The 22458-nt window shown below is 37.6% G+C and overlaps 1 protein-coding gene across 1 annotated transcript in view; it reads right to left on the bottom strand.

Annotated features, from left to right (window-relative positions):
- CA12 (carbonic anhydrase 12) overlaps positions 1–21934 on the bottom strand; it is a 462957-nt gene extending 441023 nt beyond the window's left edge. Inside the window, exon 1 of the mRNA XM_044077750.1 lies at positions 21678–21934. Within this exon, the coding sequence (XP_043933685.1) occupies positions 21678–21762 (85 nt within the window). The 5' untranslated portion in view covers positions 21763–21934. The remainder of the gene's footprint in view (positions 1–21677) is intronic.
- Positions 21935–22458: the final 524 nt, after the last annotated feature.

Here is a 22458-nt window from a genome sequence, read left to right as displayed (position 1 = left end):
CATGGAATGTCCAGATTTTTGCTTCATATTTTAGTCTGTTTCTCCTAAACTTTGTGTTTTTCTGGCAAATCACTGAGGACTGAAGTGACTAAATAATGACACGCATTTGACTTTCAGACTTCATACCCTTCAGAAAATGCATGCTAAGACAAATCCTGTTATTCTATCAACTTTCTATGTTTATAACAGCAATATTTCAACTCTGTCTATTTTGGGGCCTTCATTTCCCCATTATTCTAGGCTTTGTCCAGATTTTTTGCGCTAACAGGTTGAGAGGTATGGGGATGTCTCTATCTATGATGTTTTTCCTCATGGCGAACTACAAAATACACAGAGAAAAACTATCACTATTGACTTGTTTTGCAAACTGTGGCAGATGCGTAATATAAGCCTATGCAGACAACTGTGGGGCAGTGCATACACCCCTCGCACCAAGTAGGAGTTGTTCTACTCCAGGCTTAGTAAATGAAATGTAAGCGGAACTCCTTGATAAGCAGAATATCATTTGTATTTACCTGCAATGTTGTCAGATCTATAGAGTAACTGAAACAAAGCACAGCCCAGTGCTCCACTGAGGCAGCAAATTAAGTGATGGTAAGTAGTTATTTCAGGTGGATTCAAAAAAGAGACTTCCAGCAACCTTCTGAGTCCAAAACGTGCAAAATCAACAGTCCACTTCGCTGAGGTGTATGTCAACTAGGAGTGCGAGTGGTTGCTTTGTAATTCACCACTTTGTCCATGTTGTATTTGTTTTTCAATCCAAAATTGTTTATCAAGATATACTGATTTTTTCACTTATGTTAGTAAGGTTGAATCAACCGGCAAATAAAATGTTATTTGGCAGTTAGTGCAGAGGATTAAGGTTCTGAGTTTTTAACTATCTGCATCCCATAATCCAGAGTACAGGGACTGATTATTTCCATCCCCCTTTGCCTACTGTGTGACTCTGAGTAAGTCACTTAATTAGCCAGTACTCTGGGACTGTCCCTGAAAAGCAGTGCTTGTGCCCAATGGGATTACCTGGTTAATAAATGAATAAAAAATAGATACATAAGAGACTGCAATGCAAAGACTGCAGTTTATGCACCAACTCCAACTTCCACAAGAAGAGTAAGTCTTGAAAGATCATACCTTTGGTATCAGTTGCCAACATAAAAATGTGTGTAGATTACATCAAAGGAGACATAGACATCTGCCATTTCCTTGATGTTTGTGGCATGTATGCATCATACATGCTAATGCAGGACTATATATATATATATATATATATATATATATATATATATATATATATATATATTGTGATATCCATTTGTTTTTGTGAGGGCAAAGGAGAGAACAATCCCCATACCAACAAGTACAGTCAGGAATAGTAAAGTAGTAGTGTGACAACTAAATATGTGATAATACACAGTCGCAGCAGTGGTGCAGCTGTTAGCTTTGTCACCTCACACCAAGAGGTTCTTCGTTTCGATTCTCTGCTGGAGTGCCTTCTGTGCAGAATCTGCATGTTCTTCTTCCAGTCAACTGAACTTTAAAGACATGCAGGTAGGTGTATGACTGTGTGTGTGTGTGTGTGTGTGTGTGTGTGTGTGTGTGTGTGTGTGTGTGTGTGTGTGTGTGTGTGTGTGTGTGTGTGCGTGTGTGCGTGTGTGTGCCTTCTGTGAAGGTTGAGCGCAGGGCTGGCAATTCAACATCGTAAAAATCCACTGCCAATCAATAGCAGACCGGTGATCCGCTGTGCTGAGCCCTAATCGGGAAAAGCCGAAAGACTAAGACACAGCTAGTCAAACACACATTCATTCATTTATTTGCTATTTGCTCACTGGTTAAGTGAGCTGCTCCACTGACTCTTTTCAGCTAGAGCCTACTCTCAATGAGCAGCATTTCAGGTATAATATAAAATACAGGATAAGCACAGAAAGAGTTGTGTGCTTAGGAAAAGCAAGTCATTGCATACCAAAGTCTCAGTACTAGTACATTGCTAATAACAAGATTTAGAAATGCAAATATATTGGCAAAAACATGAGTTATAAGCAAGAGTTATGGGCAGAGTTATAGGTAAAAACAGAAAATATTTAGAGCAACATGTAATGGTTCAGGTACAAGGACATTAATATGTGCTGCACTGACAGTTTGAACTGTTGCCTGATATTAACTGTTGTCACAGCAGCATAGGCACTGAGCTGCCTTAAGAATATGGCATTTGAGAGCATGTTTAAAGGCCTCAAGTGTGCTTAAAGGCCACAAGTGCATATTGGGTTTTACTTCTGCAGTGAGATGGTTCAAAATGCCAGGACATAGTCCAGACAATGCTCTTTCATCAATAGTAGTTTTGAAATGTGGACAAGCGAAGGGAAACCTCATCATTTTGGGAACTTCTCAGAGTGTATATTTGGTGCACAAATATAGGTGTTGTTTTCAGAGGGGCAGTAACCCAAGTTTAAGGTTTTTAAAAGTAGAGTTCTGAGAAGAAAGGTTGACTTGGTATCACTGGGTGCAATTCAGTGGTGTACAAGAAGATCTACTAGAAGAAAGAATCTTAAGTTTTTTGTAATCTTTGAGTATTGTAAGAGGAATGCAGAGCCAGCAAAAACAAAGCATATTTAACTTTTTGAAGTAAAACATTTTTGATAATGGTAGTCTGGGCAATCAGTGAAAGAAGGTATGTGATTCTGCAGCAGAGATTTAATTGTGCCAAAACTTATCAGTTATTTTACTTGTGTGAGTGTCACAGGAGAGTGAGAGGCCAAGTGTCATTCCAAGCTATTTCTGCCCTGAGACATTAGGAATGACATTGCTTTGTTGTCCTTCAGTAGGAGACTGGGGAGTGAAGCTGCCTTCTGAGTAGTTCCGAAGACAATTCTAATGGATTTCTTGAGGTTGACTAAGAGTTTATTATCAAGCGACTATCTACAGACGTCCAAAAATTGTTTTGTAATTTACTTGCAGGCGAAAATGTCTTTTGCTAGACTCAGTAAAGTGACTGTACCAGCATACATGACAATGTTGAGATGTGTATGTCAAGTGGAAGATTGCTGTTGAACTGAGAGAAGAGTAGGGGTACCTAGAACTGAGCCTTGGAGGGCTCCTGTGTTTAGTGGTGCAATGCCAAAGAATGAATTAGTGTGGTAAATTTGAAAAGTTCTGTCTGTCAGGTAGCTTTGGGACCATACCAAAACAGAAGACAAACTGATAAAAAAACACACGCAAGGCCACAAAGATTCTGACAAATCCAGCTTAACAACGTAAAACATAATATAAGCACTTTTGTTTTATTTTGTAATAAAACTTCTTCGGATCTAATCTGAAAACACTAATATTACGTGTTTTTTTATCAGCTTTGAAACCATGCTGTTGTATTATCCATGAAATGTATGTATGTATGTATTTATTATTTATAGTTTATTAAGCATGAATGAGCTCATGGTAAACAGTTTCAGAAGCTCTGGTTATATCAACAAACAGAGCAGCAATAATAAATCAGTGGTTCATGTTCTTATAAATGGAGTCAGCAGAGGTGAAAAGAACAGACAGGCTGCTAAATTGAGTTCTGGATATCATATTGTTCTTCACAGAATATGACATTGCTATTTATATGTTTAAATAATTGATTTGTATAGTAGTTTTCTGAAGATTTATGTAATGAGACAGAGGTATGATATTGATCAGTAGCACTTGGAGTCAGTGAAGGAGGTCATTTATGGGACTGGGGTTAGAAAGCTGTGTTTTAAAAGAGTAGGAACTATGCCAGTTATGAGTGAAAAGTCAAATATATGAGTAAAGGGTTTGGCTATTTTATTCATTGCTAGTCAGAAAAGTTGGATCAGGCTTATTGAACTTATATCCTGAGAAGTTTAGCTTTAGTAGAAGTATTTTAGTTTCTTTATCAGAGATTTGAGAAAAATGGAGGTGGCAGTGAGTGATGCTATTGGAGAGGGGGATCTCTGATAACTGAAAGCATGAAGGGTAAGCCTGAAGACTATAGATCACTGTGTACTGATCTCATCAGAGAAAGTTCCTTTTCCCAAAGGTTCAGTGATCTCAGAGTTCATTATAACTATAACCAAACTGTATGATGGGGGAGGGGCAAGCAAAAATTCACATTCTTTTTCTTTCTCAGCAAAGCAGAATTTGATGAAATGTTCCATAAGTGAATGAGCCATTCCTATCAGTGTGTCCCATGTCCTGAAGGTCGCTCTACTGATATCATGGGATCCACTCTCCTCCTCCTCCTATCTCATTTTCCAAGAGTAGTGAACTCCTGTACAGAAAAATTAACAAATGTCTTGATCGTGATTTGGATTTAAACAATAACATTATCAGGTTTAGTGGATTTCCAAGATGGTTGCACACTGAACAACAGTTTAATTTCAGCTCTTCCACTGTGAAAACAAAACTGAGAAACAACAGCCAGTGTCGTTGCCAGCTTATGTAAAATTCAGTTACTGGCTATTAAGTACACTGCCTGGATGCTAGCAAAGAATAAATTAAGAGAGCCTGAAAGAAAATAAACTAGAAAAGGTGAAGAGAAAACACTCACTGGGAAGAATCCTGCAGCTGTTCAGCAAAAAGCAGTTCAAGCTCCAGCTTTGGTGCAAGACATGGCTTCCAGTAATCTATTTTATTTTTATTTTACATTTGTTGACCGGGCTAGTCTAACTGGATATATGTCCATTTTCAGTAGAGGCCCAGGGAGATAAGCTCTGAGGAAGCAAAATACAATCACTTATACAAAAGATGAATTTGTACAATGAACATTGCAGGTACAGAACAGAGAATAATCACAGAGGTCGTTTGTTCATAGAATAGTGCTAAATATACGGATACAATTAGTGCAATACAAATGTAGTTGAATACAACATGTAAAAAGATAGAAGATGAGTTATACAATATCTTCGTAAACAAGTTGTCATAAAAAAAAGTAGGAACTGAAATGTACAGTATATGAGTAAAACTAGTCTCCTTAATGAAATTATGAGGATGTGAGTAACAATATCTAGAAGGTCTAGGTCGGTTGTTTCTAGGAAAAGGAACAAGACTACTGAAAAGAGGAGAGTAGGTAGAGCCAAGTAAGAGAGGTAGTAGATCAGTCAGGTTTGGTACAGGGGCACAACCAGTGTGTTCTGAGGAAAAGTTTCAGTTTGTTTTTAAAGAGTGATATACAGGGAAGAAAGGAAATTTCACTAGGAAGAAGGTTCCAGGATTTTCCAACAGTATTAGAAAAAAGAGAGTCCCCAGCCCTGTTGTTTGATTTACAAATATTTACAAGAAGTCTATGTGATGAACGTAAGGTCTTTTGATTGTTGTAGGGGATAATGAGGGTAGATAGTATAAGGGTATTGGTAGGATGGTAAAGGGTTTTGTGGGCAATGGTAGGTTGGTGGAATTTAAGCTGATTTTGTAATTCAAGGCACCCTAGTTGCTTTAGGTTAATACAGTGATGGGTTTTGAAAGGTTTACCTGTAACAAATCTGGCTGTTATTGTAGGAGTTTTCCATTTTATTAAGGTTGATTTTAGAGAGGTTAGTGTATATGGGTGAGGAATAGAGGAGGGTAGAAATTAGATGAGTGTGAGCAATAGTTATTCTTGCTGCAGGAGAGAGGAAAGGTTTGATCCTGTAGAGAGAGCCCAGTTTTCTATTAACAGATTTTAGGGCATTGTTAATATGGGTGTTGAAGTTAAGGTTGTTATCTATGGTGATACCTAGTAGTTTGGTAGTTGGCTCTGGGGATATGGGAGTACTGTTATTGGATGTTACTGTGAAGTCTATTGGGGAGATTTACAAGTAGAAGTGAAAAGGAGGAGTTTAGTTTTTTGAGGGGTTCAGAAGGAGACAGCGTAGAGTAAACCATTGTTCAACTGTGTTAAAGACCTTTTGGTTAAAGGAGTGAAGTTCAGATATAGATGTGGCTGAGCATATGAGTGTCAAATTGTCTGTGTATTGTATGCATGTAGCTTGGGGGATTGCTAGGTGAAGGTCGTTGATAAATATAGAAAATAGGAGAGGTCCTAATATGGACCATTGAGGGACCCCTATGTTAATGGGCAGATGGTTAGATAGAGTGTTATGCCAAAGCATGGCCTGTTGTCTGTTCTCCAGATAGGATTGGAACCATTTTATAGCTAATGCATCTAGTGACAGAGATTTGAGGATATTTATAAGTATCTGGTGATTTACCATATCGAACGCCTTAGACAGATCTATAAACAGTGCAGAGGAAAGCATACTGAGGTTACGTTTTTGTTGATACAGTCAGTGAAGGAAAGGAGGGCAGTAGTAGTGCTGTGGAAAGGTCTGAAACCATGTTGAGAGTTGAAAAGTAAGTTATTTTGGATTAGGTGGTCTAGCAATTGTCTATGGATGCATTTTTCCATGATCTTTGCTAGGGGAACAGTAGGGCAATGGGACGGTAATTGGAGAGTTCAGTGGAGTTTCCTCCCTTATGAAGGGGGATAATATGGGAGACCTTCCATATTCTAGGGATGTGTCCTTCACTGATGATTCTATTGATAAGAATGGAAATGGGGTAGGCAATAGATTTGGCTGCCCTTTGTAGATATTCAGTGGGTAGCTGGTCTGCTGAAGGAGTGCATGGTTTCAGTTTTTGGATAAGGGCAAGAACATATGTAGTTGGGACTGGTTGGAAGAGAAATGGAGGGGCTGGGTTAATGATAGAGTTGGATATAGATAAGTCCTGAGTGGATAACAACTGGCAAGAGTTTGAATGGCCTCAGTGAAAAAGGTATTATAGGCATTAGCAGTCTGCCTGGGATTCTCTTGGTCTGTGCCTTGTGGGTTTGGCGTGATCGATTGACCTGGGTGTAATAATTGATTAATACTTGCCCAGAACTTTTGTGGTTGATTATGGTGAGTCTGCTGAAATTGTAGGTAGTAGTTTCTTTTGTCAGACAGTACAGCTTTTTTAGTTTCATTTCTTAGTTGCCTGAAGTTTTGTTGATCTACTGGGTTTTTAGTTAAGCGAGAATTATTCCAGTATTTATTTCTGAGTTGGATTTTTTGCCTGGTTTCTTTTGAAAGCCATGGGGCAGATTTAGTTCTCATTCTAATAGAGCGGGTTGGTGCATGGTGGTCTAGTATGGCTAGGAAGTTAGAATTAAAGTAATTAACAGCTTCCTCCAGTGGGAGGTATTTTAAGGGAGACCAGTTACATGCTCTTAGTTCCCTTTGGAAGAGATCAGGGTTGAAGTTTTTCTTGGTTCTAATTGTCCTAGATATGGTTGGATTAGGTAGGTTGGTTTTAAGCCTGATATTGTAGGTTAATGAGTGGTCACTTACATCATCAGGGAGGGTATCAGATTCATATGTCTGGAGATGATTATTTATGAGAATCCAATCTAAGGTACTTTCTTTCTTATTAGGCTTGTTTATCCTGGTAGGGGAGGTAATGGTTTGTGAAAAACCAAAAAGGTTAATATGGCTTGTAAGGTGGGTACTGCTACAACACTTCCAATCAATGTTAAAATAACCTAGGATTATGGTTTCTTGAGGTAAATTTTGGGATCGCCAACAGAGGATATTCTCTATTGTGGCAATGTTATTACCAGGAGGAAGAACGGTACAGATAATATAAATAGATTTAAATTTGTTAAGTTGAAGCTTGGTAATAAGAATTTCAGCGTTAGAGTCTTGCAGTGGTTTATAGTTGTAGGTAATAATCTGTAGCCCAGATTTAAAAAGGATAACTACACCACCACCCTTTTTGGTTGTACGGTCAAGTCGCAAAATATTATAACCGGGTGGGATGACTTAATTGTCTTTAGTTGCAGGTTTTAACCAAGTTTCTGTTAAACAAAGAATGTCAAAGGAGTAGACTTGCAGGAGAGCATGGAGTTGTGCAACGTTGTTATTAATGCTATGTATGTTGAGGTGAGCTAATAAGAGCTTAGGTGGTTTGGTAAGGGAATGTATAGTATGGGGGTTGGGGTTGTGGAGTTGAGTGGTAGTAGCAGTTATTGAGCCTGGGTTTGGGTGAATGTCTCCATCTTTTAAAGACAGGAGTAGTGTTTGAAATCTAGGATTTGGGAATTTATTATATAGAGTTAGAGACTTTCTGGGATTGGGAGAGTCATATCTAATGTGGGTTATCCTATGGTATTTTGCTAGTAGATAGCTGTGTGTAGATGTTAAGTTAACATGGTTAGTGAGAATAGGTAGAGAAGGAGAGGTAGATAGCTTATTGAGGTAAAGAAGGTGTGGATATATTTGGTGTTCATAGGAGGTTAGCAGGTAAGCTAAAGTTAGGGGTGGTAGAAGTGTAAGTATGAATAACCTCTGTAAGATGGCTGGGGAGGGTAGCTTATACATCTGGAAGAGTATGTTGTTAGGTACTTGTTATAGGCTTGGAGGTATGTTAAGTGTGGAAGGAAATAGGTGTTGGGTGTGGTGGAGAAATTGGGAGTGGTAAGTGAAACGAGGGAATTGGAGTTAATTAACAATGGTGAAGGGTTGTGATTGGTGGAACAGGGAAGGGGTTTGGTTAGATGGCATAAGAGTAGGACCCCTGGGGGGTGGGTGGGAATTGGGAGTAGGGTAGGGAAACAGTGAGCCCACAGGGTGAACGGAGCAGGTAGACACAAGTGAAGGAGAATCTAAAGAAGAAACTATCAGCAATGCTGGTAGCTGAAGGTAAGTAGGTGAGTCAGGAGTGGGAAAGATCAGAGATATATCAGGAGTCTATGAGACAGTTGAAGTAAAGGGTAAGTGAGAAAATAAGAGCAGGTCTAGGACCTAAGGGGTTTAGTGTAATTACAGAGGAAAATACAGAGGGATAAGCAGGAGATAATGGTTGGGATGAGGGTGCCACCTAGTGGCCAGATCTAGTATTGCAGGTAAGTATGTAGGGAGCTAGCTGGTTTAGAACCAGGGAAGGAGTGATAGCTATTAAAGGGGGGGGGTATTATAAAGTAGACGAGGTTAGTTGGATACAGGGTAGATGGGGGGGATAAAGGCTGCTGGCTGTTCAGGCTCGTAGCTTACTTTATAACCCCTGAAGCAATTAGTAGTCGGTAGTCAGTTTTACAAACAGGACTTAGTCAGCCACATACTTTCTTGCTTCCTTGAGAGAGGATGCAGGAAAAATAAGCCTGTTAGATGAGACCGCAGATAATTGGATAGGGTCCTTTGTCACCAGGTATGTAGGTTCTTAGAGACTGTATCAGGAACAGTGCAATGGAGAGCCGGGTACTTTGGGGAGAAAGAGAAGATAAACGTAGAGGAGAAAAAAAGAGTTAGCATGTAGCAAGTAGTTATGGCAATTAACAAACAAAAAGCTTGCATGAAGACATAATTATTAAAATAGCTTATATACATGCCCTTAGTTCTGAGAGAGGCTATTTGAATCAATTGTAAGCTAGTAGTACTGTAACATTATAAAGTAGCAAAGGCACTGTTAATAGGCTCAGTAAGACAGCAGACCATATGATGACTCTAAGTTATAATTCATACGTATAATGCAGTAGAATAGATGGAGTGTCATGTATCAAAACAATACATAGTTTAAAACAGGAGTCTAGACTATACTCCCCAGGTTTGAATTGGGACAAACTAGAAGGCAGGCTAAGAACCCACCATTAAACAATGAACCAGAAGATGAACATCACATTTGTATTCTAACATAAAGTACACCTTAAACAATGGACCAGAAGGGAAACAATACATTCATATTCCCACATAGTACCATTCCCACTAATAACACAATAATTAAGGCTTTGCATTTAATCAATAAATTATGCACTCACTAGGTATATATGCTATACATATGGGCAAAGTGATATCTTAATGTTATTCAGGATAGCACCCTCTAGATACTACTATTTACCACAGTATTGTCATGTTACTGGTCAATAAGACATATCAGATAAAGTAGGGAGCAAAGTATATCACCTATGTAGTTACTGGCGAGAGCAGCTCTGGAAGGCTTTAACACTGATTGCCTAACTCTTTAATTGCTAGGGCAGACAGCTGAAATACAGCTACAGCCAGTACCCTGTTTCCCAGGACGTAGTTGTGATTGTGACAGACTGCAGAAATCATACCTCAGTATAGGTTGGATAAATCATTCAAACATTTAAGAAACCCGAGGCTCACTTACTGATATGTGAAAATATATATGGAGTACCGCTAGTGTTAGCAGGTAAGAGTCTAGGGCATGTCAGGGAAAAATTAAAAGAAATCTACTGGAAAAACTAAGTCAGATGTGCTTAGAGTTTATCAAAATAAATGAAACACTGAAGGAGTATATCAACTTAAATAACAAAAGGCTGAAAAAATGGAAAAAGCTTTAAACAGATATTCAGATGAGCTGATAAAAATTCAAAAGACTGCTCAAGAAATGATTTTTCGTAATGGTAGCATTAAGAGGGTAGGGCACATAGGGAAAATCTAAGATTTTCTGCTATACTAGAGAAACTAGAAGGAACAGTTTGTATTCATTTTATGAAGGCAAAAATAATCAACTGGCCTGGTATTCCACAGCAGGATCTGCTAAACTGAATGGGCATACTGTGTGTATTCTACAAATCTGGCCATGAGAAAGCAGCCAATACCTTTATTAGTACAGATGTAAACCTGCCAGCAGAAAAAGTTGATCCTGACAAAACTGTGACAAAAGGGCAAAGTATTAAATACTGGAGACAGTAAAGTGTTTGCAGAAAATAATTTCTCACTGTACACCAGGCAGAAGAGAAGCAAATTTATTCCAGTAATCAGGGAATATTGGCAGGCAGGTGTGAGATTCAAGCTGCTGTATCCAGCTGTCTAGGGAATATTTTTCCTGCAGGAAGAAAGTCATTTTTATGCAGAACAGGCTAGGGAGGAAATGCAAAAGTTTGTCCAACAAAAAGTGAGCCATCAAGCAGAAGGAGACTCTGCTTCTCATTTTTCTGATCAGGAGCGGCCTTAGGTCAACTGGTGCCCTAGGCAAAATGGCATCGCAGCACCCCCCACCACAACACCCAGTGCCCCCATTCTGGTCTACCTACACCAAATAAATACTGGAAAAGTGCCCCTACTAAAGCAGCGCCCTAGGCGGCCACTTAGTTGGCCTATGCCTAAGGCCGACTATGTTTGTGATAATAAAGCACACACAGAGACTTTGCCTGTGAAATATTTTACTGTTCCAAAGGAAAATGCTTGAGAGACAGAGAAAAGCACAAGAGTTGAAAGAAGAATCAGGACTACCATAGAAATGAACTGTAATCCGGAGGTGGGAGTTGGAGATGAACAGGAGGAAGACCAGCAACACATAAATTAGTGAATAAATGTAAGACTGCAAAGCATCAATTGCATTTTTGAAATTCGGTTGCATAAGAATAAGTGGAAAGAGTGAACTTTTGTTGACTTTGTTAAACTTGTAGAAAACTGAAAAGCATTTACCTCACTTCATGTCATTAATGTTTGGAAGGAGTCTGAGGGGAACTGAAGAAGAAGGAAAAAGGTAACTGTAAGTGAAATAAGTAAAACAATTTCGATTCCTAACAATATTTCTAGGAAACTTTTCACACTATAAATTGCATATTTTATAGTAAAGCATTTTGCCTGTTCTTGCATGTGATAACGTTACTAAAGTAAACATATGCCTTTTTCATTTTTTCTTCTTTCTCTTCTGTTTATTTTAAATCTTTCTTTTTTAGTAGGTATTTCAGAGCAAAAAGCGAAGGAAAGTTAGGCAAAAGCACGTTTAAGTTAATAGGCTGTAATCTTGGGTTGTTCAGTGGGGGATGAGGTGTAAAAGTACACCAATCATAATATATGTTGAGCAGATATGCTTTCTCTTACTTTTACATGGGTGAATGTCTGGATGAAGATCCTTGACTTAACCTAATAACAAATATTAAGTGAAAACAAGTAAATATGATAACACAGAATATAATGAAAAGTTTTCTTTTAGGAATAAATGTTTCAGCATGTCCTTCTGGCTGCAGCAGAGGACTGCATTTTTTTCTGACACATTTCCATGGAAACAAGTTGATATTAAGGCAATAAAAGACAGAACACCGGTTTCTTCAAGGTTAAAAGTTAATGATTTCTGAAACCATGCAAGTTCTTTTGACAATGGGTGGGGGTAAAGGTAATAAAGATAAAAACAGGACAGTCGCCAATTATTGTAAGTAGAAGCACAAGAATAAAATGCATCTCAGCATGGTTAACTTCAGTTTTGGATTAATTAGGGCCTATTTCAGCAGCTATTTGGCACAAATGTTCCTATTAGGAATGTTAAACTTTATTAGTTGAAGATGTACATAGTTTTGTGTGTTTGTATTAAGTTAACAGGTTATGGGGGTGTTCTGGGGGGTGTGCTTGTATTTTTTTTTTGAGAGTGTTTATTAAAGCAAAAAGTCTTGTAAAATGTGACATGGGTTCTAATGTTGATGATAATAAGAAAAAACTGTATAACGATTATCCTGCCAAACATTAATGGGTACATGTATCACTAAACTAGCAATAAACATTTACAAAAGCTGCCATGTATAATGTGTGGGAATAATGACTTTTTACCATGATGGCAGCACTTTCCATATTATCTTGGAATTTGAATGGTCTCACGGGTATATTCAAAAAGGAAAAAGAAAGGATTTTAGGATGCATATCCTGCAGAATATCAGGGGTAAAGGAATGGGGGAGTACTTATATTAATTGCTAGAGAATTACCAGTAGTGATAAAAGAAGAAGAAAATATAATAATGGCAGATTTGTGGTAGCAAAGGGGTACTAGCAAGGGAGGAAGACTACACTAGCATGTATTTATATTCCACCTAAAACTCATATTATGGAGCTTTTTCAATTGTTCTGGGAGAAATAATCAGCTATCAGCAGGAAATATTACTTATAGGTGGAGACTGGAACTTGATTTTCAACAATAAGGATGTATCTGGGGGCATAAAAGGGAAATTATAACAAAAAATGGTAGATGAAATTTATGAAAATATTTAGTATGAAAGACATTAATTCAGTAGTACTGAGATAATTAGTTATGCACAACTGATGCGAATTCCAAGTAATCATTGGACCTGAGACCGTAGTGCCAGTAAGAACAAAAGCAGAAAAACTACCACCACTAACTAGGACACCAAGTTATTTCAGTTTTTCTGCTTACATTAATTCAGTAGTAAGAAATCAGAGATAATTTATATATTATTCACCAATGTACAAAAATTGGGCTAGGTTAGACAGAAATTATATTTCACAGGAAAATTGCATTTAATTGAGACTTTTGATACACATCCAATAACTATTTGAGATCATGCGACAATAATTACTAAGATAAAAATGCAGGGTAACAAAATAAAAATGAGACACAGGCTCCTCTCCACCTATCTGTTAAACAGAGAGGAATTTAAGGAATGGGTAGTGGAAATTATCCAAAAGTTATTAGGGAAGATAGAAAGTACTCCATAAGTTACAGCTACTGAGTGGGATAAAATGAAAGTGGAGTTTAAAAACAGGGTAGAAATAAAAGAAAAATAGGTCTGTTTAAAAAGTAATAAGGATTATTTAGAGGGGATGACAAAGATTAAAGTATTAGAAAATACTTACAGAACAAGATGCTCAACTGCAAAGTACTAAAGAAAAAATAAGGGAGTACCTGGACAATATGCGTGAGTTTAGACAGACTGTTTTTAATTAGCTGTTTTTTGATAATAACTCTAGTGCATATAAACTTGTGGCACAACAAGAAGGGGTTGTTGCCAAACCTAAGGAGCACATAACAAGAAAAATAACCAGAGATCATGTAGCAGTATTAGAGATATTTCAGATATTTTATAAAAATCTGTATAAAGCAGAGAAGTAGAGAAATCAAGAAAAAGCACAAATGGAAATACGTATGGAAGACTTAAATATACCAAGGTTAGAGGTAGATAAGGCTCAACAACTAACAGTTAAGATAGGAGGAGATGAAAACCAATCTGCAGGAAAGTCTCCAGGAATAGTTGGTATTCCAGTGGAAGTTTGAAAGCTAGGAGGGAAGAAAATAATAAAGATGCAGGAGGTTTCATTTAACAGTATTTTAAAAGGAAGTTAGACAACAACATCCTAGAAAAAAAACTGGGGTGGCTGCAATATTTCAAGGCAGTAAATACCCATATGATCCAGCTTCACCTAGGACCATTTCAATTTTAAACCATGATTATAAAATGTTTATGTCTATAATGGCTAAAAGAATAGAAAAGGTGTTGCCAAAATTGATAGATATGGACCCGTGTGGTTTTGTGGAGGGGAGGCAAACATTTGACAAGATTAATATAACAATGATGATCCAGAAGGAAGCAGAAGGTAAGAAAATAACTGTCATTGGTGGGCCCTTGATGCAGAGAAAGCATTTGACAGAGTATGAGTTGGGCATTTGCATTTCCTGATACTATAATTAAGTTAATTAGAAGGATATATGAGGGATCAGAGGCAAAAAACAAAGTGGGAGGGTTCTTCTGTGATAAGTTGTAACTGAACAGAGGAACCAGGCACGGGTGTTCTCTTTCCCTTTATTTGCATTATATTTAGAACCATTAGCAAAGAAAATAAGGAACTCAGAAATTGAAATATTTAACAGGTATGGTGTTCACGTAAAACTGGCTTTATTTGCAGAAGATATGATTTTGTACCTGATGGAACCAGAAAAGGACATCTCAGTGTTGTGAAACATTCTGAGACAGTTCCAGGATTTTTCTGGGATATAAACTTAATGAAGATAAAACAACGGCTATAACTACAAACTATGTACACACACATGAATAGGTTTAGCAATGCCCATATTTATGGGAACATTATAAGGTGAAGTAATTAGGAGTATGGATTAAAAAGGACTCGGTTATGGCAGCTAAGGATATATGGGACTAGACTAACCAAAAGATAATACAAAAACTGAGAAACAGGAAGCTCTTGCCTGTGGATGTGTATAGCAAAATACAAAGACCAGTAATATTTTTTGTCCCTTTAATTTTATACACAGGTCAGGCATATTTTTATCAACCAGAGGAAAAGTTGTGGATAGGAATTAATAAAAACATGAAGAATTTTTATTTGGGAGGAGAGAAGGGCACAAGTCAAGTGGGATATGTTCATCTTCCCAATAGAACAAGAAGGTTTACTATTACCTGATTTGAAGGGATATTTTAGAGCTACACAGTTAAGGCTCCTATATATAACACCAGCAGAAAGCTACAATTCAAAGTGGATCTGGATGGTAATCATGAAACAGGGGGGTAATTCATGAATAAGAAAAGAATGGTGTTTTTAATGCAGATCCTTAAGGAGAATAACAACAGTTCATAAAGTAGTAAAAAGGATACTAAGAACTAAGCCATACAAAACTAAGTCATACAAAATAATATAGTCATAAAGTAGTAAAAAGGATACTAAGAACTAAGCCATCACAGGAATGTAGAAAGGAGATTCTGCCATTAGGGATCACTGCAATTAGGGGTACAGAGAATAGGCAAGAGGGGCTGGAAATTACTGGAGGAAGCTGGCAAAAGAACCAAGGTGTTGATAACAAATAATTAGAGATGGAAAGATAATAGAATGGGGAGAGGCCAAGAAGACATTTGGATTGCAGTCTAGAGACTGGCTTCCCTATCTGGGACTGATATCAGATTATAAACAAAGAGAAAGTGATATGGGAATCCTAAATGAAAAACCTACTCCGGTTGAGTTTTTAATTGAATCTAGAATAGAAGATGCTGTTACAAAAGGGATACTTAGTAGGGCACATAAAATATTGCACAAAAGACTATAGGAATCAATCAGAAAAGGTCAGAAAAGATTAAGAAGAGAGATTATATATGCATTTCACAAAGAAACAATGGAAGAACAACCCAAATCTAAAAGATTTAGGATTTTTGCCTGAAAGTATTTCCATAGATACTTTTATACCCTAAGTAGTCTTCAAAGAATTTTTCATAAATGGAAAATATTACAGGTGTAATAGGGACGAAGGCGGTATCTGGGAGCATATGCTCTCAGAGTGTATTGAGCTGGCAACTTTACAAATTGCCTACATAATACTCTACCAGGAATACTGGGCGAGCAAGTGAGTGTAACTAAGGAAGTTATTTTTTGAGGTGAGATACAGGATCTGACTTGCCTGGACATAGTAAGGCCTTATTAAGTTTAATTCTGGTGACAAGCACTTATTACAAAATGGAAATCAAAATCTAAACTAACTATAGTAGTGACTATTGTAACAGAGAAAAAAGAACAGGAAGTGGGGTCTTTAGTAAAGGGTAGGAGTAAATTACATAGAAAAAATGGAAATTGTGGGTTCAATGCATGCAGAAAAATGTTTTGGAGGAGGAAGGAGGTTCAAGAGAAGGCAAGAACTGAACAAATTATGCAGTGTTGCTTTGATTATATGATATATAACAATATATGTGATATATAACGTTTGTAAATGTGAACTTGTTAATATGGTTTAATTACCTTTATATAAATGTAAGTTTGCCTATGTCACAAGTCATAATTAAATAAAGGTGTTTAAAAAAATTATCAGGTTTAGGATTATCGGGTTTAGAACTTTTGTGTAAAACATTAACTATTCTCTCTTTTCTCAATAGGCCAAGCAAAAACTTAGTCCCTTCCTTAGTATAAGTAATACTAACTAATAGACTTCCCTTCCTTAGTATAAGCAATACTAACTAAAAGACTCAGTATAGCCATCACATATGACCAGAAAACAATTTATCCATCCCTACAGATGGGACTGAGACAGGATTCTTTACATCAAGACTAATCCTTAACTATACGATTAAACTCATTACAGACGAGTGCGCCTCCAGGTGATTCTGAGGTTACCTCGTACTGACGCCTCTTGCCGTCAACTATTGCTTGTTCATGTTTGCATTAATAATTCCAAAACCATGCTACATACAAGTTATTAGAACATTTCATTTTAAAGAATACATGATGGCAAACACAATTGTATTGATATTTAACCTCTGTCTAATGCAGCTAAAGAGGTATTGAATATTATTTTTATACTGTTTATTTATATTGTAATAATTTTCATATTCTCTAAATATCTCAACATTCAGGTAACACAGACATAACTGCATAGCCTCGTATGAAAGCTCACAGCTGTATAAAGAAAATCCTGCTGGCAGTATGTGTCTTGCCTGAATGGTTACTGAGATATCATAAGCTGTTTATATAACATTACAAAATTAATATTCACTGCCTTTATTTTGGTTTATAAAATCCAGTTTAAAGCATCACCCTGAATGAATGCCACCAATGTAAAGATTCATTTATCCTGAACAATTTGTCATTTACAGCTTTCTGGTAACAGTTATGGTTGGAGAAATATGAATATTTCTTTGAACTGTACAGTGATAACTTCATTTTTTTAAAGGCTCAAGCCACACCCACCCGGGGTTAAAAGTACACACTCAAAAGAGTTGCATTGGAGAGAATGAGACACTCAAACAAAATGCAGCTGTCTGTTTTGTTGATTGTTGCTTAAGTGGTCTAGTGAATGAAGTATGTCACAGATTCACTTATCCTGGGTGGATCTGTTATATTTACACACACACACACACACACACACACACACACACACACACACACATGCACACAGTGAGTTACATTACAGATTCGCTTATCTTGAGTGGATCTGTTATATGCACTCACCCACACACACACATGACACATGCACACAGTGAGCAGTGAGTTACAGCACAGATTCACTTATCCTGGGTGGATCTGTTATATGCACACGCACACAAACACACACACACACACACACACACACACACACACACACACACACACACACACACACAAACCTTCTCCAGTTCTAGCCAGGGAATTCCCTTCTTAACTTCATGTGCTTTTCACTCTTATACCAGATGCCCAGTTACTTTCTCATCCCATGCCTTCTAGTTCTTCTCATGTAAAGTGCTCAGGGCATAGTCATAATTCTCCTCTCATTCTTTTGTCTCTTACATTAATTTCTTCACCTATTCTATCATTGGATGTTGATTTGTTTCCCATTTCCTAGTTATCCATTTTCTATCTACCAAAAGAACTAATGTTATTAATGCTTTCACATTTTTTTTACATTAAGCTTCTATAGCCATCCCAGACAGAATTCTAACTCTGTTATTTGCCTGTTTCTTCCTATTATAACCTATATTTATTCTGTTACCCCTTTTTTGAAAGTTTCCAGTTTGTCACAGGTCCAAAAAATATGACTCCAATCCCTCTTTTGGTTCCATTCGCACATCCAACAAATATTCTCTACCCTTGGATACATCATATTTATTCTTTCTGGGGTGTAAATATATTTCTGAAGACATTTCTATCCAAATATTTTAAATTTCCTTCATCTTTTTGCTCTTCTTAGGGTCCTACAAATGTCTTCCCCACATTTGCTTTGAGATTTATTTTCCTGGGGTAGCATCCTCTGGGTGCTCTGGTTTTTCCCACATTCCAAAGACATGCAGTAGGTGGACTGGACACTCTAAATTGGCCATAGGTGTGAGTGTGCATGCCACTGTGTGGTATGGATGAACTACAGTGGTAGGGCTAGTCATCTGGCGGTGTAAACCTTGGCTCTAGATGATTGTCACTGTTGATGTGACACCCCAACCCCATGTACCAAAATGGGAAAAAGGGGATGGATTTCTTTTCCCAGTTTTTCCTGCCAGTTCTGCCTAAGCTTCAATTTATTTTCCCACACATCCTTTATTCTCTAGCCTTAAGTCTAAATGTGTAATCCCCCCTCTTATTTTACAGTGTGTCAGATCTACTCTAGAAAGGATAACAGGCATGTAACAAACTGCTGTTACCCAGATAAAGTTTAAAATAAAACAAATACCATAAATACAAACAATATGATCAAATAACTGTCACTGTTGGCTCCTGCAATTTTCACAAAATGTTTTTTTTTACCCCAGCATAGGGACAAGAGCTGCATGCCACAACAGCTGCCAGTTTAATGACCCAGGTTTGAGACTGAGCTTGGGAAGTATCTATAACAATGCAAACCTCTCACTATGGTACCAGTGTTTAAGTATGCTTTGTCATTCACATGACAGCAAATGACAATTCAGAGATCCACTTTGCATTCATGACTACAGTCAGAATAGATGTACATAAGAAAGTGTTACATATACCAAACAGTCCTGAAACAGTGCAGGGAAGCATTCTTCAAGTAATACTACCAAAATATTGCTCTGCATCAAGACAGGAGTATCTCTGCCTGCACACATATGCATACATATACATAAACACAAATAAAATACATATATACTTATCATACCTCTCAAACTCATATCAGAACAAAACCTGACAAAATGTGGGGTAAAGGCCCAAAAGTAGAGACAGATTTTAAATATTGCTCTTATAAACTTAGAAATTTGCTAGATTAACAGGGGTGGTGTTGACATACATTTTCTGAAGGATCTGGATTCTGAAATGCAAATGTATGTCATTATTTAGTGACTTCAATCCTCAGATCATCCCAGTGATTTGCCAGAAAATCACACATTTTATGAAGAATAGACCAAAAACATGAAGCAAAAATGTGCACCTTCTGCGAAAATCTGGACAGTTGAGAGGTATGAATTATCCATGTTTATAATGCATTTATGTAGGTAAGGCAGCTGTGGAAAAGGGAGAGGTATGATCAGCTATAGCATAAATGAAGGAAGAAAAAGACTTAACCAAGTTCACAAGGGCATCTCTTCCAAAACCCTGCACTGGTTAGACCCATTATAGAATACACTGTACCTTTTGGCATGTATCTCACTAGACATACCAAAAGCTCAAATGACCACAGAGGTTCCTAGCAGAAATAATTTTGGGCTTTAAAAGTGTTAACATGTGCTAACATGAAAGGCTGTAGTAATTCTGCCTGTACTCATTGTCATACTGATTAGTCAAGGGAGTCCTATGTTTTGCTCTCTGTCCCCTCCGGGATCCCATTATCCAAGATTTCCTGTTCCTGATGTGTCAGATAATACAGCCAACACCAGAACAAGAGATCTGGATCTACATCAAGAAATAAATAAAACAAAATGAACAGATAGGTTTGTCTCACAACACCTCCCCTGCTTCTGGAATATACTTCCCTTGCATGTCAAGCAGTGTGATTCCCTGTCAGACATAACTTAGGCAATTGCATGAGTATCCAAAAATTCAGTCTTGCAGTTACAGATCTTGCCCTGCTTGTAAAGGTTAGTGGAGTATATGGATATATTTCTTATGATTCCTGTAATATGGACACCTCTGATTAATCTATGCAGAAACAGTCTAGAACTCATGTCTACCTCTCAAGACAACTTTCTCAGTTAAATTTCCACCTCCTCTTTTTCTATTAAATAGTTCTGGAGAGTCTCTTATCCTATGCGTTTAGAGATTGCTTTCTCCCTCTAAACATTGTTTATTGAGCCCCTACCATTAGTAGATCTATGGGTAAAAGCAGCAATAGGAAGTTGTATGCTAGCATTATACTTTCTGTCCTGTTTTCCGGCTGCTGCCATTCCAACTGTAGTGTCTCACTTTTAGTTTTATCAGTGTAACCCCCCCACACACACACACACTCACACACACACACACACACACACACACACACACACACACACACACACACACCAGCTTGAACAGATCACAAATAGGCTAACTTATCACAAAAATCCAAAAGTCACATGCTGCAATACAGACACACTCTGCACTCCCTCTTTCAGCTGGGTCATTCTGTCATGTGAAGAATACTTGGTGAGTTACCCTCCCTTAGGAGAAAAATGCATAGAAGAATAATGCAACCAGAGCTAAAATGCAGAAATATTAAGGGCAGGAGGCATTTAGGAGATGGTTAGTCTATAAAGTCACTCCAGGAAGAACTAAAATAAAATTAATAAACTATAAACAATTCCCTAGAATGTCCAATCATACTTGTCAATCTCTGAACATTAAAAAAATAGTACTGCCCCTTAAAAATCAAAGCAAAGAGTCAAAGAAAAGTCTTCAGTCTAGATGACATATAAGCAGTGATAAAGGAATTTTTGCATATGTTATTTATCCTTAAATGGGTCTAACGTTTTGAAGAAAATCCATCAGTATCAGATGAGTAGAGCTAGATGTCTTGGTAGATAAGCTTTCTGTCTGGGTAATCGGCATGTATGTTCCCATTTCTCTAGGTACTCCAGTTTCTCCCCATCTTTCGAAAACACTTTAGTTGATTGGTTACTCTCTACAGACCTTATACATTGCATTTATACTTGCACTTTTGCCCAGTTCATGGCTGAGAGAGAGGTGTAAAAACCTATCAAAACTACAAATTAAATCAAATCTGAGTAGAAAAAATATCACATTGTTATACTTAAATCATAGCATTCGGCAGGTATGTGTCTACTAACCTGAATGTGCTGCAGGTCACATACACCTTCTGAATCACACTTGACAAGTACAGAAATAATAACGCCAACAAGACAAAAAAAAGAAAACCAGAAAAATAATAAACAATCTGGTTTCTGTTTTACTCATTAAATTACAGAGCATAGTAAAAATACAGCAGGCAGCCCCTTTCAAAGTGTAAATAGATTGTTTCTAGAATGACAAGAGAATAAAGTAAATCTACAGATGCATGTCAGACATGCATTAACAACAAACTTTCTGCAGTAAAACAAAAATGGAGAAAATTGTTGCAGGATTAATTACCGGTATCTGATAATTGCTGTGATATCTGTGCTTGGACACAAAGTGATATGGAGACAATATTCCAGAACTCTCGCATAGACAGCATGGTCTTCGAACCCTTCTGGCTGAGATAAATGTGTTGTGCTGTATAGAACAAATAGATAACAGCCCACAGTGCAGTCAGCTTCAATGCTGAATACCTGAATGCTCTCTATTATGCTGACTGCTTTCTGACAGTCAGTCAGTCTGGTTTGGCTACTTCATCTTCTTTTTATATGCAAAGTTACAAAGTTAACCTGGTTCACTCCCACGGTATTTACCTCAGACAAATCCAACAAAAAAAGATGGTAATTAAACACCAGTTCACATTTCACTCCCAGCAGTGATTATGTGTGTGTGCGCGTGCGCACGCATATATGTGTGTGTGTGTGTGTGTGTGTGTGTGTGTGTGTGTGTGTGTGTGTGTGTGTGTGTGTGTGTGTGTGCAGAAGTGAGAATAAAAATGCAGCCTGTAGCAAAGCTTTTGTTTGGCTTGTCCGTGTGTCTGTTGTATTTAGTGCATGTGTGTGTGTGTGTGGGGGGGGGGTGCGAATGTATCTCACAGAGAGAGATACGGAGTAATATACGGGCATTTATGTATATATGTCTCATCACATGCGCATGCATGCTCACACACACACACACACACACACACACACACACACACACACACACACACACACACACACACACACACACACACACACAGATCAACTAGTCTCTCCTCAACATGATCTAAAAATAAAATAAATAAATCATTCAA

The sequence above is a fragment of the Protopterus annectens genome, chromosome 7.part0 (genome assembly GCF_019279795.1).
Source record: "Protopterus annectens isolate FY-2018-M chromosome 7.part0, PAN1.0, whole genome shotgun sequence".
Taxonomy (NCBI): Eukaryota; Metazoa; Chordata; order Ceratodontiformes; family Protopteridae; genus Protopterus; species Protopterus annectens.
The sequence above is the reverse complement of the archived record's forward strand: the minus strand, read 5'-3'. Positions and strand labels throughout refer to the sequence as shown.